This window comes from Struthio camelus, chromosome Z (genome assembly GCF_040807025.1).
Source record: "Struthio camelus isolate bStrCam1 chromosome Z, bStrCam1.hap1, whole genome shotgun sequence".
In the NCBI taxonomy this organism is placed as follows: domain Eukaryota; kingdom Metazoa; phylum Chordata; class Aves; order Struthioniformes; family Struthionidae; genus Struthio; species Struthio camelus.
In genome coordinates, this window is record NC_090982.1 from 8,509,734 (window position 1) to 8,527,451 (window position 17,718).

The window sequence follows — 17,718 nt, forward strand, 5'->3', positions numbered from 1 at the left end:
CTAGGTCCTTTGCCTGGAGAAGTATGATGGACGCTAGGGCTATTTTTTGTATGTTTTATAGCATGCTGTACACCTTGTTCATTCTTCATTGGTTTTCATTTCCGTGTTAGATCTGAACTTACTATATCTGGTGTGTTTTATATTTGTTGGATACTTCCAATACCCATAGTCATCTTTTCTGCATTGTTATCCTAGGGTCATGGATCATTCATTTTACACAGAATAACGATCTGCTCTTACTGTTCATTAGTTACAGAAATAAATCAGCATTATTATAACAGTAAGTTTTATACCACAGCATCACACTAAGCTAAGATAAGCTGAAACTAAAACAGATTAGGTAACATTTACCTGATCACTAGGCAATTATTATTATAGCTAAGCTGAAACAAAGCTCCAGGCAAGCTTAGATAGGTCCAAACAAAAGAAGCCTGGCAAGCCCCAGTCTTCAGGCTGACCAGATTTAATATAGAGCCTGTGACTAAAAATAGTTATACGGTATTTCTTGGACTATAGGTTTGCAGTGCCTCACCATCAGAATTTTTAGAGGTCTGTAGCTAACTTTACTTAACCTGACTAGGAAGAGTAAGTACAGGTGATGAGAAAATAATTTCTAAGCATTCTCCTCAGTTTTGATTTACTTCATTTTCCTGGGCTGCATGGTTTTCCTACGGCTGTGCATTGTGTGTGCTTTTAGTGTTTTATTTACCTGTGGAAAAAAATCCTGGACTAAGTGTTGAGAATCACCCTTTTTTTTTTAAATGGATAATGAGTGTCTGTCAAATATGTATTTAATTTACATTTTGAACGTGACTCTTCAAAACAATCAATGAATGTAACAGCAAATTTGGTATATATCCATATTGAATAATGCATCTCTATTTAAAGTGAATTTTACAAAGCTGTATCTGGCTGGTGTATTTTATGTTGTCCCTATATAGACAATATATATGCATAAAGCAGATCAACTGTTCATTATTTTGGAGAAAATTGCTTATTCTGATTTTTTCCTCTCTGGCTATTGATGCATTAACTGCTCCTTTCCTAGTCTGGGTTTTGGACTTTGATTTTTTGCGTTTTCTTTTGTGAAAGAATTGGTAATGGGAAACAATGACCTCTAGCGGCTGTAGCAATCCATTGGCTGCAGTGAAGCCTTCCCCCAGTGTCAGAGGAGGGATTCTGTTCTCCGTGGTTTCCGTGAAACTCTCTATCAGCTATAAGGCCATAGGTTTAAATTAAAATTTTAAAGAAACTTCCGAACATTGTTGTGATGGGGAAACAGATTTTTCTGGCTTTTGTGCACGGAAGTGTTCTTCCATATTGTGACAGCGTAATGTTCATCATGAGCATTAGCTACTCTGTATATAAATAATAATAGTATGTTTATCTTGTATAATATTTGATATGTTAGTTTTATCTACTGTTTCATATTTAGTATCCCAGTAAGTAACACTGTAGTTAATTAAGTGCCACAAAAGGCTAACTTTCACTACAGATACAATAGTAAAAAATGCTTGTATGCTGTGCCTGCCTGCTAAGATTTATGGGATAGTGCATACCAAAACCCTCACGAGTCATTCTGTAATTAGTATTATAATAATAAGATAATAATTATTTTGCTACTTGTTTGTTTAAATTGGAATTACAGAAAAATAAAGCATTTGATATTGAACAGTTTTCTTATTTGAATGAAGATGCCATTCTTGTACATCCACGGTGAAAGGATGCTGGTATTTCACATTATAGTAAAAAAGTATGCATCTCCACATTGATTATGTATATATACACACACACACACACAGACACACATAACATATATATAATGTATACACACACACATGCACACACACACATATATATACATTTTATCCATGACTTGTATTTTCCAACTCAGTCCCTGTATCTGATTATAGAATTTAATAGTTAAATCCTTATTTGACAACACATGAAAGTTACTGGACTATCATTTCAAATTAAAACCTAATTTAAAACAAACACAGACAGCACTTGAGTTAACTGGTTTGGAGTTCAGATTCTAACTCAACTTGAGAATGTTGTATTAAAGGCAGTTCAGGTTTCACAGTTCCCAGGGAAGGAGATAAAGATGTTTGGTTCTGTCACAAGGAGTTATGCAAAAATCCTTCAACAAGCCAGACACTTCTAAAACATGAGTAAAATTGGTGTAAATACATGGGTGCTGTTTTCTAGGCAAATATAAATATGGGAGAGAGGAAATCTATCCCATAAATTACTTGCCCAAAGAAGATTTGGGGCCATGGTTAGCACATGTAAATACAGAGGCAAGATGAGATGGCAGGAGCACTGGCTTGTAGAAGTCAGTAGATCAGAATCCTGACATGTTCATTCAGGCAAAAAATAGATGCAGCTGGAAATTAATCATTTCTTGTGTGTGTATGCACACTGGAAACTTAAGATGCAACAACAAGGAACACTCTTTCAGTACCACTGCTTTTATTCATGTCTTTTTTCCAAAGTGTCTCTGAAGAGTTAAAAGTGTCTCTAGAAATTAAGCTTAGTAACATTATGTCAGTATCTGTATTCACATATGAGACATTGCACTTAATTTGAGCTATGAAGGCTAAGGCTTACTGAATTTAGAAATTAGTTGTTTTCTGTTTTCACAGAATCGCAGAACAGTTGAGGTTGGAAGGGACCTCTGGAGATTATCTTTTCTCATATGCTAAAAATAGAAATTTATTAACAACATTCCCTCTTTTTGTATTTTGCAGATCACTATAAAAGGTATGTAAGCAATTCAGCATAATAGGTGGTGCCTTCAACTATAGTACATTCCAGTCCTTGTCCAGTTCGTGCTGGTGTCTTGATTTCTAGTGTGGGATCTCAACATGGGACACATTTGCTGCCCTTGCTTAATCTGAATGGAATTCAGACGGTGTCTCTGACTTTGTGTGACATGTTCTCAGGGTATATTTCCTCTTCTCTGTTCAACCTTCTGGAAACTAGGACTTTGCAGTCAACATATAGGACTCTAGCAGACTTTCTAACGCTACATTTCAGTAAACACTTGAATTTCATTGTATTGCCATAAGAATAACTATTAGATTCTGTTGCCTTACTTGTATCATGATACAAGTCACAATACATCCCCAAGAAATTCTTATAAAGAGACCGAAGACTCTAGTTACTCTAAATGAAGTTGGTCCCCTGAGTAACTGTTTTATGCAACTGTTGAACAAAAGAAGACATTGGGGTGCTGTTAGAACCTTTGCAATGGGAAATAATTGACTATGGTACCAGATTATTTGAGATAGTATTGCATGTTTGTGATACAGGTGCTGTGGAGAAGTAAATCACTTCCTTATTCCAGTTTCTCCTTTGTGTGTCCGAAGGATATAACATCTTATTTTTCTCTTTGCTACAGTTTTGTGTTGAGAGCTCGTGTTATCATAAACTATGACCTTAAAACCTTTGCGTCACTGCTTTCCAAAACATCATCCCATCTGGTTGGCATAGCCTGCATTTTTGGCTTCCAAAAATAGTTAAATTTTATCTCAATTGCAAGACTTTTTGCTGAGTTGCAATTATTACTGCATGTAATAATAACTTATATCTCACTTTTTATTATTCTGTCAACCTGTGTTGCTAAAGGCTTGTTTAAGCATCTCCAATAATCAGGTGGTCTTGCAGAAGTAAACTGTAAACCTGGTAATTAGAACAAAGGGAAGTGTGTGTTTATGTTGGAGTCGGACCCACTGACATACCCCAGTGATTGCACTTGAGCCAGTAATAAGGAGTACTGTTATAAACAGATACGGATACAGGTGTATTTAGAGACCATAAAAGATATATAAACCATTAAAAACAGACAAGCCTTCCCTTCTCCTTCTCCATTCCACACCAAGTCCATGACTTACTCTTGTTGTGAATTTTGGGCGTTTTCTAGGATTTGCATCAAAATCCTTCTGGTTTCAAAGAAACCTCTTGCATTCCACTTCTTCAAGTGAAGTTTGTCTTCCTGACATCAATTGGATGATCCATTTCCTCTAACCATGTCTAATGTTAGCAATGGCATTCTCCTTGTGTTTATTTCCTTATCTTGCTAATACCTTGTTTTCTTTCTTCTTTCTTTTCTTGGGAAATTAGTGTTCAGTCTCTTAACAAACATTTGGATGAATTGTTTTCCCTGAGCTTCCACCACTACATTCTCCTAAAGTGTCCCCTACTTGTGTGGGATTGTTCAGGTGCTGTAAATTGTGTCATTCTAAACCAGATACAGCACCAGCTCTGGAAGCAGATACCTGGCTTATTACCTGTCAATGATACCCTGGCTTGATAAAACAGATTAATCAGGAATACTTAAACTGAGTTCCCTAAACACATGCACAGGTTATTGCAAAGTAAGGATGAAGTGATTTTCGCTCTCCAAAAGAGGTGTTACTAGATGAACCATCATCTTGAGCATTGTCCCTAAAAGAGCAATTTTGCGTAGTTTTCCTTAGACTGCAATGCAGATTAGTCTTTCAGATTAGCTGCAAGTATCTTGTAGCTGATTTTGAAGCTTGTGAAGTACTCGAAAAGGAATATATTTAAGCAGCTTAAAGAAGGGTGAAAGTAAATGTGGTACACAAATTAAAAATCTTTTAGGCTATTAAAAATGAAGTTTTGGAGTTTCTGAAGTGTCTCTGAAGAGCAAGGGAGAATCTATTATGGCCATAATTAGTATCATAGAAGTTCTGACTTAGTTGTTGTTACGGTGCCCTATATTCTTCAGTTATATTAAAAATAATGTTTTGCTGAAGCTAAAGAAGGAATCATCTCTAAGTCCATTGTTGACTAATAATTAACCTTGTGTAAGCCTTCATAATTAAAAAACAACAACAAATAGTAAATTGTCATAACCTTTTCTGTATATTGATAAGAAACTGCTCTCTCTCTAGATGAGAGAGTCTAGAGACTGCGTGTATTAATCACCAGCCTACTCTGTAAAAGGGTGGATGCTGCTTCCTCCTCTTTTTGCGTTTTTGGAGAAAAGTGGGTATTTTTTTTCTTTTTTCCTTTTCCTTTTCCTTTTCCTTTTCTTCCTTTTCCTTTTCCTTTTCCTTTTCTTTCTTTTCCTTTTCTTTTCCTTTTCCTTCTTTTCCTTTTCCTTTTCTTCCTTTTCCTTTTCCTTTTCTTTCTTTTCCTTTTCTTTTCCTTTTTCTCCTTTTCCTTTTCCTTTTCTTCCTTTTCCTTTTCCTTTTCCTTTTCCTTTTCTTCCTTTTCCTTTTCCTTTTCCTTTTCCTTTTCCTTTTCCTTTTCCTTTTCCTTTTCCTTTTCCTTTTAACTTTTCTAATGTTGTGCTTGCCACAGTACAAAGCTTGGCAGTAATGAAACGGGATAAATTTTTCAAATAGGCTTTTCTAAAATGAGGAACCTGGATTTTAAAGTAATGAATACTATCTGCTTGTCAATTTTGGGATATATTAATTTGAAAATCAAAGTCAGTCCGCAAGAGTAAATGCATGTTCAGTAACCGTAAGTTAAAGATTATAACGCATGAAAGGCAGTGGTCCAAGATAAATAATTACAAGCACAAAGCAGAGAATGACCTAAAATTTCATGAGGTGAATAGTTTGTTAGGGTAAACTCTTTATGAGGCACAAAAAATGTCTCATAATTGGAAGGAATTTAATTAAATTGGTTAACATTGTGTACTTTTTAACTTTCATCTTTGTGACCTTTTTGCAAGTCATAATTCTGTTTGATTTTGTTTCTTTAATGCAGTTTCTCATCATGACATGGGTTCATGTCCAGTTTTATACTCACCTTGTAAAAATAACTGCTTGTCCTAAAATACTAATGAGCTCAGAATTTCAAGCTTCATCCAAAGAGCTTCAATGAATTTAAAATATGTATATAAAATTTATAGATTTTTTGTACATTGGACTCTATTGGCTGACATTTGTATGTCATTTTCAGTTTTGCAGTACACACTATGCAAAATATATATGTGACTAAAAATCAGTATTTCACTGCAGTATTAAAAAAAGTTGTGACAGGTGAAGCTTTATAAATTGCTTTGCAAAGTATTAATATTTGGATGACCTCTTTCTGTCTGTCTCCTCAGTTTTAGTCACATTTCCATTCTCTGCTTCTCTTCAGGCAAGACTGACAAATTTTTCTGTAAGGTTTAACAGATACTTCATTTAACATTGAGTGAGTAAATTAATAATTCACTACTTTGACATGATGAAATATTATTCTCTGTGGAGGCAGGGATTGTTTGCCAGTCGTGTTTAATTTGTTTTTAACTATTGTTCACTTGTTTCTGGAGTTATAATATTTTCCCTTACCTAAATAAACAATACAAATAACTTATTTTCCTTTTGTTTTCTTTTTCTGAAGCCGATCAACAACTTATCCTTACACAGAAACCCAGATGTACAGCCAAAACACTGGGGGAAATTATTTTGATACTCAAGGAAGTTCTGCCCAGGTGACGACAGTGGTCTCCTCTCATAGTATGGTGGGCACTGGAGGGATTCAGATGGGTGTCACAGGAGGACAGCTCCTTAGCAGCTCAGGAGGGACCTATCTGATTGGCAATTCAATGGAAAATTCTGGTCATTCAGTGACTCATACAACGCGGGCCTCCCCAGCTACAGTAAGTACTTCAGAACGACGTGAAATCTTTGGGGCTAGTTTCTTAGTCAACTTCTTAGAAGTTCTTGCGCGCTGACAAACACTTTTGGTGACAGAACGCATAGCGCTATTGTGCTGGAAGAATTGCTTATTGTGAAATAAGTCATATATGTGAGTGAGAAATAAGTATATTGTGAGAACTTAAAAGTGAAGATAGACCTTTCCCTTGAGGGCCTGATAATATTTACATTCTGTAGGTTAGATTTATGCATGCAAATGTCAGTGAGTGCTTGGGTGATGCTCACATAACAATAAATGAGCTGGAGCGTTTGTAGAGTTGGGTCCAAAAATAGCATCCTTTAACATTTTTTATTCCTTATGAAAAAGAAGGAAAAAGGGTTACTGAGATAATTATGTTACTAGATGTAAATATTACATAATATAACTCAGAGTTATGTATAACTTCCCTGCCTTTGTTCTGTTTTTCAGCTACATACTAGTTTTGGTTTGGTGGCTTATTTCAAAATATTTCCATTTGTTCAGAACATTGATGTATTACCTATTAACACTTTATACTTACTTATTTATGGTAGTTCTCAAAAGTCTGTTCATGATCAAAAGCTCATAGTGGAGGTGTCTTACAATTTGGGAAGATGCGTCCTGTTACAGCTGCGATTGATAGGTAATATTGTGGAATATTAAACCTGAAGACAGACCTTTCCCATGAGAGCTTACTTAATCAGCCAATTCCAATTAAGAAAATAGGTTTTTACGTTTGCTGCAACACTTTTACCTGATTCTCCTGGGTATTTTGATCTGGTTGTAGAGATCTGGAAATAATGTGCAAGACAATTGTGAGATACAGAGTAAGAAGAGTTGAACAACGTACTAAAGGAGTTAAAGCATGATTAGCAATATTAATTCATCAGTAGTGAAAACGGACATGAAATTAAAGGATTTTATTTTTAGGAACCTGTGTAATGAGTAAAAAACTAATATTGTTTTAAGTTTTATTTGGAATGATGATAAATCTTTAATATAACATCAGATAATGTAGATGGTCCTATAAAAATCTCTTTTTTTTAATCTTTTTTGATCCTTAAAAGGATTACAGGTGGTTAGTATAGACAAATACCAAATTTTTATACAGTGTAAAGAGGTATTATTTCCTCTCAACTTTGAGACATCCTTGACTGTGTCATATTGTTGTCTGTGGAAAAGAAAAATTCTGAAGAGACATAATTCACTTAATGAGTAGTGTAGATCAATACCATAGAGAGAACCGTCAGCCAGTAGCAGTTTTATGTATATTTTTTAGTTACAAAGGAAAAAAGGATGTATATTAACATTTTCCTGTATTGTGCATAACTTTAATAGAACGATGGTATTTCTGAAAAGAGCATCATTCCTCTTTCAGATTCACTTAATTAAAAACAGCATTTTAAGCTATTTTTTTCTTCAAAAATGTTTATGTATTAGACTTATTTTAAAAATATTTCATGGAATTTTTCACATTACTTCATTATTACAAAGTGCTGGCAGAACAAGAGTAGTTTTCTCTAGGCACAAGTAAGGAATGAGTCTTCTGGACGGAGGTAAATCTTAAAAGTGATGTTTCTTTAAATACTTAAATGCAGAGATATTCCTGTGTTTTCTTAGTTGTTCTAAATTGTTCTGTGTTTGAATACAAGTATTGCCTCTTTTAGAACTCATGCTAGCTTTCACCTCAATCAAATTAGTGCAGATGTATTTTATGTTCAGAATATCACGTTGCAAGTTTAGTTTTATACACTGACAACAGAATTCAGTAAGTGGAAATGATGAACTGAGTGTGAAATCAAGAGAGGATTAAATGCATCTAGTTAGCAGCAGACTTAATTTGAAGTAGGATATCCTAGAATCATTTGAATGATTGCAAAATTCCATGCTATATTTTGCAAATGAAAAGCTATTACATTTTTTTTGCCAAAATTAGAAATCAAATTTGCCAAAATTTAACAAAAGCTAAGGTTTATATCTTCAATAATAAGTTTCTCTTGCTTCTTATGTCAAAAAAACCAAGCTGTTTCAGTTAGGTTGCTCTCAGTAACTTTATACTTCTGTATGATTTTTTTTTTAGGAATAGAAAAAACGAATGTTGCTAATTAAATTAAAATTATAAATTTGCATTTTTAGCACTTAAATAGTTTCTTCTCTTTTTAAGGTATTGTATATTCTGTATAGTTGTATAGTTCTGTAAGTATGAGACATTAGTTTATATAGAAGTGCGTTTCTTGCTGACTAAGAGGGAAACAACATGATTTTAGATTTTATCATTTTAGGCTGTAGGATTCAGCTGATATTTCAAGAGACAATGGAAACATAAAATGTTCAGCTTAAACTGTATTAAAACACTGTCTTAATTTTACTATTCTGCAAACTAGAGCAATGTAATATTTTATTTTGATTGCACCTCAGATAGCTGGAGCTCATTTCACTTGTGATCTTCATTCTGCCTACACCATCATAACACTTTTCATTCTTGCATAGAGAATTTATTGGAAACGTCAAGAAAAGATGTATCCGGGCTGGTTTGCTATTACAGTACTCAGGAAATGTTTCCAAATTTTTAATTAGCTTGGATAATTTTAATGCAAAAATAAAGGAAGTAGAAATGAATGAGAAGTTACTTGATGACATATGTGCTCATCACAGGCTCTGTTACTTTTGACATAGAGGTTCAGTTTACTGTTTCCAACAAATAACTTTATTTGCTTTGTTGCTATTCATCCCCACTGATCAAATCACTACCTTTTTGTAACCATCAAATTAGTTGTATCATTAACATTAATGTTTTTTGCAGACTTCAGTAAAACAGACTCAGGGACTGTTTCACTGTAAAACTACCTTCACTTTATTTTCCTTGTGGTTTAAAATAATTTTAGTTCTTCTTGGGGTTTAATAAAGAACTAATATTTTTGTTTGTAACAGTCCTTTGATATTATTTTCTGGAAAACATTTATAAAAGAAGACTACTCTTTTCAAGCTACAGCAGGCACAGGCGGTGTTTTTGTGTACAAAATATTAGGAACTGTGCACTTTCAAAACTGTTCTATTATACATACGCTAGTAGTTTATGTTGGTATACATGAAGAAAATTTCTTAGAATTTTCTCTAGTCATTTAATTTCCATTGGTCTCCATACTTCTTGCTATGATGTCCTTTGCTGACCAGTTAAATCATTTCCATACTTATTAATTTTTTTTTCACTAAAACAGAATTGTGTTCATATTGGAAGACCCTCTATATCAGATATGGATGAGACAAACAACTTTGTAAAGTGATCATTTTGATCTGAATATGTGTGGATGGGTCAAGATAGTTGGATTGGGATGGGTTTACTGACAGTTACCGTTACAGAAGAGGCAGCTACAGTGAAGAGAGTAACTATAGAGTTTAATTGCCATATTAATAGTGAAATCTGAATCACTTTCAATTTATTTTCCCTAAGGAAATGTGTAAGGACTGCTCTCTAAAATGGAATGATGTAATGAACATATTTCATAACATCATAACTTCAAAAAATGCATATGGTTATTTAGTCATAAGTGTATTGTTATGCTTGTCAGCCAGTGGGAGGCTCCCATCTATTAGTCCTGTTTTTCCTAACAAACTTTAGAATTGATCTACAATTACTGTTACCATTCATCAGTCATCACCAGCCATATGAGTCTTCCACTCACACTGCTGCAGAAATTTATCCTATTTCAGTATGGCTTGTGCAGATCCAAAGGTGCATGAATATAACAGCAAGGTGAACACGGATATTTTGTATCACCATGCATTATTATTTCTAGTAGTTAGCGCAGCGCACAAAACATCCTCTCAATTCTGAGGGAAGCAAACCTGCCCAAACTAAGTCATATATTTAATGGAGGGGGGAAAAAGACTAACAACACCAACTAAGGAGACCTAGTGTTAACATCATATCCTGATAATATAATTTTGGTAGAAGTATTATAATTATTTTTGGAACAAGAAATTATATAAAAATGTTTAAAAAGTCATAGTCATATTCTAAATTGGAGTGGTTATCTGTTGGAAAACAGTTTGAAGTGAGATTTTATTTATTAATCTCTTTACTGATAGAGGAACCTTTTCTTTCTCCATTCCCCAACTCTTCTTTTAATTTGCCTCCCAAGACCTTTCCTTCTGCTTCGGTTTCTGCTTCATAGTCATGGAGCATCTTGGCTTCTCCTACCTCCTCCAGAACAAGAGAGAAGTTTCGGTGTTACAGTATAGCCAGAATATATTTATGTCTTTCTCTGCCCCTGTGAGCCCCTTGATGCTCCATTTCCTGTCTTGAGCTGGGACTGCACGCTCTACACAAGGCGAGGGATATGGGGAAAAGGGAGAATGACCGGATAACGGACTGAGATCAGCCACAGCTCCCCTATCCACCTTCATATGTTACTTGTTTCTCTTCTAAGTTAGTCTGGCTTTTGGTGCATATTCTGCATAGAACACCATATAGCACCTGAGAGTTTGTTTCCACTTTTGCAACTTAAGAATTTATTCTTGTATATCAGAAATCACAGTGGAGTGTTGTTGGAAACTAAATTTATTCCCATTTCAATTATTGAAAAAAAGTGTCCTAGGAAATGCAATTACTTTTTTTGAAGCTGAGGTACTCAGAATAGGTACTTTTGAATCTCTGAGAGGAATTTTTGTCCATTCCTTTTATATTATTCTTCTGTTACATCTTCTTATTTCCATTTCTTTCATTTGGAAATGCGTAAGGTGGATGCCAGCTGAATTTCCACTGACATTCTCACAGCAGTCCAATTCTCAGTGGCATGGAGGTACCACCTTTCTAGAGGAGTGGATTCTTCTGTTTCTGATTAAGTATCTGTTAGTTCTAAAATTGCCAGCCTATCTGTCTCTAGGCAAGATAATCAATTTATCTGGCCATAAATTTTTCAGAACTGTTTTTAATAATCATCTGAACTCAACTTTCTTTTTAGTTTATTTAGGTTTATTATTAGGTTATTTTTCTTTTAAGGGTTTGCACCAAATGTGGGAGAGACAACCATAGAGAAATCCAATGATTAGTTCCGAATCTGTTTGAAAAGGAAATAATAGAGATGACATACATAATAAAGTGGTTGACATCTAGAGAATGTCAAAAGAGGAAAAGAGGGTGGAAATGGGCATTTTTACCATCTCTTTGTAACCCCCAGCAAGGAGGATACAAACGGACAACAAATTGTCATTTGCAAATTTTGGGAGGAGAAAGTTATCTGACCTAAACTCCAAGCATTTTGGATTTGTACTGACCTCTGGACATTATGTGTGCTCCTGCTCCCTATGTTGGTCCCTTATATTCTCCTGGAATCACAGGAGAACGTATTATATTCACTAGCCAGTATGCATGTTATATACTTGCAGACTAAGTCAGGAAGTATGTTGATGGTGTCTGTTATGTATATGTAACTGTGAAGTTGTATTTACAAATGAATCAATGTAGAGAAAAAGTCTAAGCTTTCCAGATTTATCAGTATTCTTTTGAAGAAGGTGTATGTAAAATACCAGGCTTATTTTACATATTCTTTTATTCTTCTCTTTCTGTTTATTTGAGTTTTTTTTCTTTCAACAGATTTAAGATAGTAATTTTCATCCCATCTTCCTATTACTGTTTCATTCTCTTCAGAACAATTTCATAGAACCTGTTAAAGGTTCTGCTACAGCTTTGCCTACTGGGAGGAATGTGAATCTTTCAAATTTAGTTCTCCTGACTATAAAAGCGAGACCTGAGTTTTCTTATCATGGTCACTACTGTTCATTTTCGAGCCTCTTTGTTCCTTGGCAAGCTTGTCTAGCCAACCTAACCCTCTGGCGTGAATTTCAGAGAACAGTATGACATACATGAATACTCTGTCCTGAAACAGAATTAAAAGCTACTGTAATTATCACGTAAAGTATGGTTAGTATTGTGGTGTGTGTACACGCTATTTAGGTAAACGCAGTTGTCACAGGCTGTACTGAATTAATCTTTCTAGTGCACATATGATGAGTTACTAATTCCTTCTAATGGAGCATGTGATTAAAGTTCCTTTAGAGTTTCACTTGGTTTAAAGTCTAAAAAGGGCAAACCTTTCAACAGGAATTAAAGGCATTGTGAACGGTAGGTACCTGTGGAGACAGAGACAGGAATACGTCTTTTTGAACACGATGCAACAGATGAACTGAGTTTTAAGATACCACTTAAAACTGCCTGTTTTACTGCTGGTGGATAGTGGTTTTCAGATGTAACAGATGAAGAAAATAAATGGTAGTATATCCAGATTAATCATGAAAGGTCAGAGATAAAACTTCAGAGGATTTCTTTTCTTATGGCCTGACCTCCTTGGAACATCTTAATATAAATATTTGATGTTAATTAATTGAATCATGAAGAAAGTAGTATTTCTTTTGCTTCTTAGGAAAGCAGTTTTTCAAAATGAGCTTAGGACTGTTTTTTGCTACATCTATGCTACAGACATCTGAGAATCTATAGTATGTTTATCTGGTAACATGTTAGTGAACAGTAAACATAAACTATAGCAGCAGTTAATAACTTCCAAATCTATAGATCACATAAAGACTGAATTTTGTAGGATTCTAGTAGCATATACAGTGATCAGAATGTTAAATTCATTAACCCCAGAGAAGTATGCTTAATCATTAACTATAACAGGATATAAATTAGTACTTTAGCTGGCTAACCAAGTAAACTGAGAGAGAAGTCTAAAATCACAGTTCCCATAGCTGTCATGCTCTAATTTAGTCTGTTTTGTGTTTATATTACTATGTGCACTGATTATCATCCTATTAGTAGTGCAGTTTTTAACATGGTTTAGTTGAGGTTGGAGTGACAATGTACTGTCACACATTGATAATGTACATTTCAGATATCAGTGAGAACACTTTAATAAATAATGTTCTTCTGTATTAATTATGTATTTTAAAAGAATGGAAGAAATGTGTGACTGATCATACAGTCAAATGAATGAATGTGTAATTTTTTTCTCCTTTGGCATTTCAGATGTAAATATCGTTAGTTGTTAGTCTGTAATCTCTCACTACTTGTTCGCAGATGTAGGGAATATCAGTTTTAGCTTTGTATTTGTGCAGTACATGATTTCAAATATTAAAATTATTTTCATGTCTTTTGCACAAAATTTCAAGGCTGTAATTTACTCATTTCATACCTATGTAATTAATGTGCTTAAAGGCTGTTCTGAATAGAGGTGGACTTAAGTTCGTGCTCTTTTTTTCCAGAATGTAAGTGAAAGTTCCTGTCGCTAACTTTGAGCTGAAAAGTTTGGAGGAACAGTTTTTCACATAAACATCTTTCAATTCAAGTAGCTGGTACTTCCCATATATACTGTAACTCATTTCGTGTAAACCGTCTTGAAAACCTGAGGACTCAAATCTACGGAAAGCTTGAGATGTTAAAAATGAAGTACTTTGGGATGAGAGAAAATGAAAAAGTAGCTGGAAGGGCAGGGATGAATGGGGCTAGATGAATGATTCATTATCTGGAAAATCTGCCTTCAAGTTGAGCTTGTTTATTTATGCTCCAAGATAGCTGATAAATGAATTTATGATCCTGCCAGGAAGAAGGTTTTTCACTTGTCTGTCAGCTAAAGCTGAAAGTTCACCCTATCAAAATTTAGACTAGACATAATGATTAAAATAACAGTGAAAATAATTTTTATTCAAATGCTTGCCCTATACTATGGAAAAAGATCGTTTTAAGTATAGGTCAGATATGTCTATAACAGTGCCTTTCTAATTCAGCAAAACTTTCTAGGCTTGATAAAGTAATTAACTTATTTTAGGGGCAATGAGCACTACTTGATCTATGTTACAAGGAAAAGCAGACTAGATAAGCATAATGTTTTTAAAATCTTAAAACAACTTGTTATAATACCTAGGGATTTGAGGGCACAGGTTCATTGTCTTCAGTGGCAATACTGGCAAAATGTACTTTAAAAAAACACCAACAAAAATATCCTAAACAAAAAAAAAGAAACTTTCCTAATTTGGCCTGTAGCATAACACCATAAGGCATTGAAGGACCGTAGCAGCAAGGAATGCATTTCATCTGAGTCAAAATATTACTGTTTTTAATGGATTGGTTCTGTGAACAAGGCTGCAATAAGTTATTGCAGCAAAATGAGAGTAGTGCAATAGCAGGAATGAGCAACAGGAGGTGTAACTTTAGCCTTGTTGTACTGCTATAAACAAAGTATTGTCAAGCAGCAACTAAGATTCAGAATTAGAATTGAAATGTGCTTACATTCTTTGTTGTTCGATTGTAGTATCATGTTAAAGATGGCTCCACTATATAGTAAATTGATCTTACTCTAATAAAATTTTTATTTTTTGTAATTTTAATTTAAGTTTTTAATTTTAATTTATGTAATATTTATCATAGTGCATGATTTTAGAATTTAGTCTTTTCTGTATAATAGAATACTGTATTGCATTTTCTTCAGAAGCAAGAAGAAATTAGGATATTAAAAGTATTTATTTTTGCCATATCAGTGCAGGTTTTCTTACACAGTAATAATATATTTTAAATAATGTATTTTTTATAAAAAGGGTTGCATAGCTAATATTAAACAACTTTATGAAAGAAATGAGAAATAATTCCTCTTTTCTGACAGTTGTGACAATAAAAATACTGATAAGTTTCCTTGTAAAAAGACAGAAGCTAATTTTATATGTGCAGTAAATTCAAATATAAACTGAAGTATTTTTCAATTTCTGCTGTATATAGAATGAATTCAGCTCATACTGATAAATTATGCTACTAAAATCTTTGGATAATACTGGGATATTTAAAGTAGGGTATGGAGAGTTCATTAAAGACTGTCTACAGGGAGAGTGATAAGTTATTCTAAAAGTCCAGTTGGCTTTTTCCATTGCCTTTGTTTTTACCATTTTACCATGTAGCTAATTTATTATATGCCTTTTTTTTTACCGCGCATCACCTTTTCTCTATCATTTTCAATGTTACTTTTGCTAGTCTAGCTCCCCAGTTAAAATGCAGTTAGGTTTTAATTCTGTTTTTTAACACTGTCATCATGGAACTGATCAAAAGATGCAATAATATTCAGAGAGAAAAGAATGGGTGTGGGTGTGTTCTCTTTATGCACTTAATTGGGAGTGATACTACTGTATATATAATTGTTGGTATTGTTCATTTCCTTTTACAAGACGAAATTTTTGTGAACAAATCTGAATTGTTTTTCTTAAAGGCTGGATTCTGCTGTCTGTGCAATTCTGAACTTCCATTTAGTTTAAGAGCTGGGTATATTCAAAGAGTGCTCAGCCAGTGGTATCTTGTCCCATTGAAGTGAATAGCAGAAAACCTGCAGAATTATTTGAGACTGGGATTTCATTCTGTGATTGCAAAGAACAGAAATTTTGTTTCTAATTCCTTTCTGATTTTGAGCTGTGCCCAGGTCTTTCTGATACTACTGGAGGAAAAGTGTATGGAGGCTTTAGAGTTGCATTTAGGGATTCTTTTTCTTTTATTAATGATAATTTTACTCAGTTACTTTTTTTTTTATGTTTCAGTGCATCTACTGTTTTAATTTCCTGAGCAAAGAGAAGGGTGTAGTAGATTGAGGGTGTGATCTTGCAGTTCATATGCAAGCAAAATACCTTCCTGGCCTCATTGGGAAGGTGTGCCTTTATTAGGACTTTGGAATGAGACCTTCTAGTCCCCTATATCCCCTAGCCATGAATAAAGTAGACATTTCTGTTGATCTTTAAGCGATCTGTCAACATTTCTCTGATCAGCCTTTTTTACTATCTTGTCTTGAGTCCTTTTTTTAATGACATCTATTATCAGATTGAAATGGCGATTGAGACACTGCAAAAGTCTGATGGTCTGTCCACTCACAGAAGCTCTCTTCTCAACAGCCATGTAAGTTGTCTCTTCTTCACGTACACTATCTCTTGCTTGTTCTGCATGCTTAGCCTGCCTCTAATGTTTGTTTTATTTTAATACTACTTTTTGCTCTTACTCTTCTTGTCTAAATTGCTTGTAATCTTATACTACGTCTCCCATGGCTTTATTTTATAAGGTTAAATGTCCTTATATTGCGGAGCGTGTCTGTTGCTTAGGTTCTGTACCTGTGTTAACAAAAGTCAACGCATTTTTCTGCTTTGCAGATTATAATGGAAATGTCAAAATAATGTTCAAATAATTCTTAATTATCAAGGGTTTGACATTTTAAATAAAGTTGTCTACAAGGAAGAGTCAGTGTACCCAGACTAATTTAGGGGCATGTGAAGGGGAAGAAGAGTCAAACAGCTAGAGCAAGTCATATCTTTAGGTTATTTTTTGGCATTTCTTCATTTATTCTGAATAGAGAGTTTATTATGAAGTTACTTAAGAATGCTGACGATCATTGTGATGACCTGGAAGAAAAATGAAAACAGTCTAACAGATAGTGTGGGTTGTGCATATATGTCTTATTCAATTGCCTTCTGCTTTATTCTTATTTTGCAAATCCTCCACTTAAAAATTTTCCATATAAGAAGGTAGAAGATATTCATGTAAAAAGATGATTTCCAAATATAGTGATAAAACCATTGAATGTAGCTTTGAGGCAAAAGACAAAGCCCAAAAGTTAATTTTAAATTTGTTACATAAATAATAATTTTATATAGTTTGCTAGTCTTCCTTGAAATGTATTTACTTCTGTTAGTGTAACTAGCATTGTATTTTTAACTTGTTTAGTTTGTTTTCATATTGCCTCCTTTTATCTTCTCAGCTTTGCTAACTAATATATATATTTTCAAATTTCTGTATTTTGCAATAGAAATTTAAATTTGATCTGTTGTATTAATATAACAGTATGGCGATGGAGGCTGTCACTCGGAAATCAAATAAGCAAGTTTTTGGTATGGGTTTTGATTTCTTTGTTCTTGTAGGAGTATAGTAATCAGGAGGTTAAAGCTAGAATTTTTTTGTGGAAATTTTACATTGTGATAGACAAAGACAGCAGGAGCCAGTAACATTTACTGGATATAAGAAATATGCTTTTAGAAAAGGCTGAAGTTGGAAGAGGGAAG

At 34.0% G+C, this 17,718-nt stretch overlaps 1 protein-coding gene across 5 annotated transcripts in view; it reads left to right on the top strand.

The window, feature by feature from the left end:
- The window catches only part of RFX3 (regulatory factor X3), a 128,038-nt gene that overhangs the window by 80,459 nt on the left and 29,861 nt on the right, over nucleotides 1-17,718 (top strand). For 4 of the 5 annotated variants that reach the window (XM_068928964.1, XM_068928969.1, XM_068928965.1 and 1 more), the window contains 2 exons: nucleotides 6,367-6,625; nucleotides 16,490-16,564. In XM_068928964.1, coding sequence (XP_068785065.1) covers nucleotides 6,367-6,625; nucleotides 16,490-16,564 — 334 coding nt within the window. The remainder of the gene's footprint in view (nucleotides 1-6,366; nucleotides 6,626-16,489; nucleotides 16,565-17,718) is intronic. The other variant, XM_068928966.1, reaches the window with a different exon arrangement.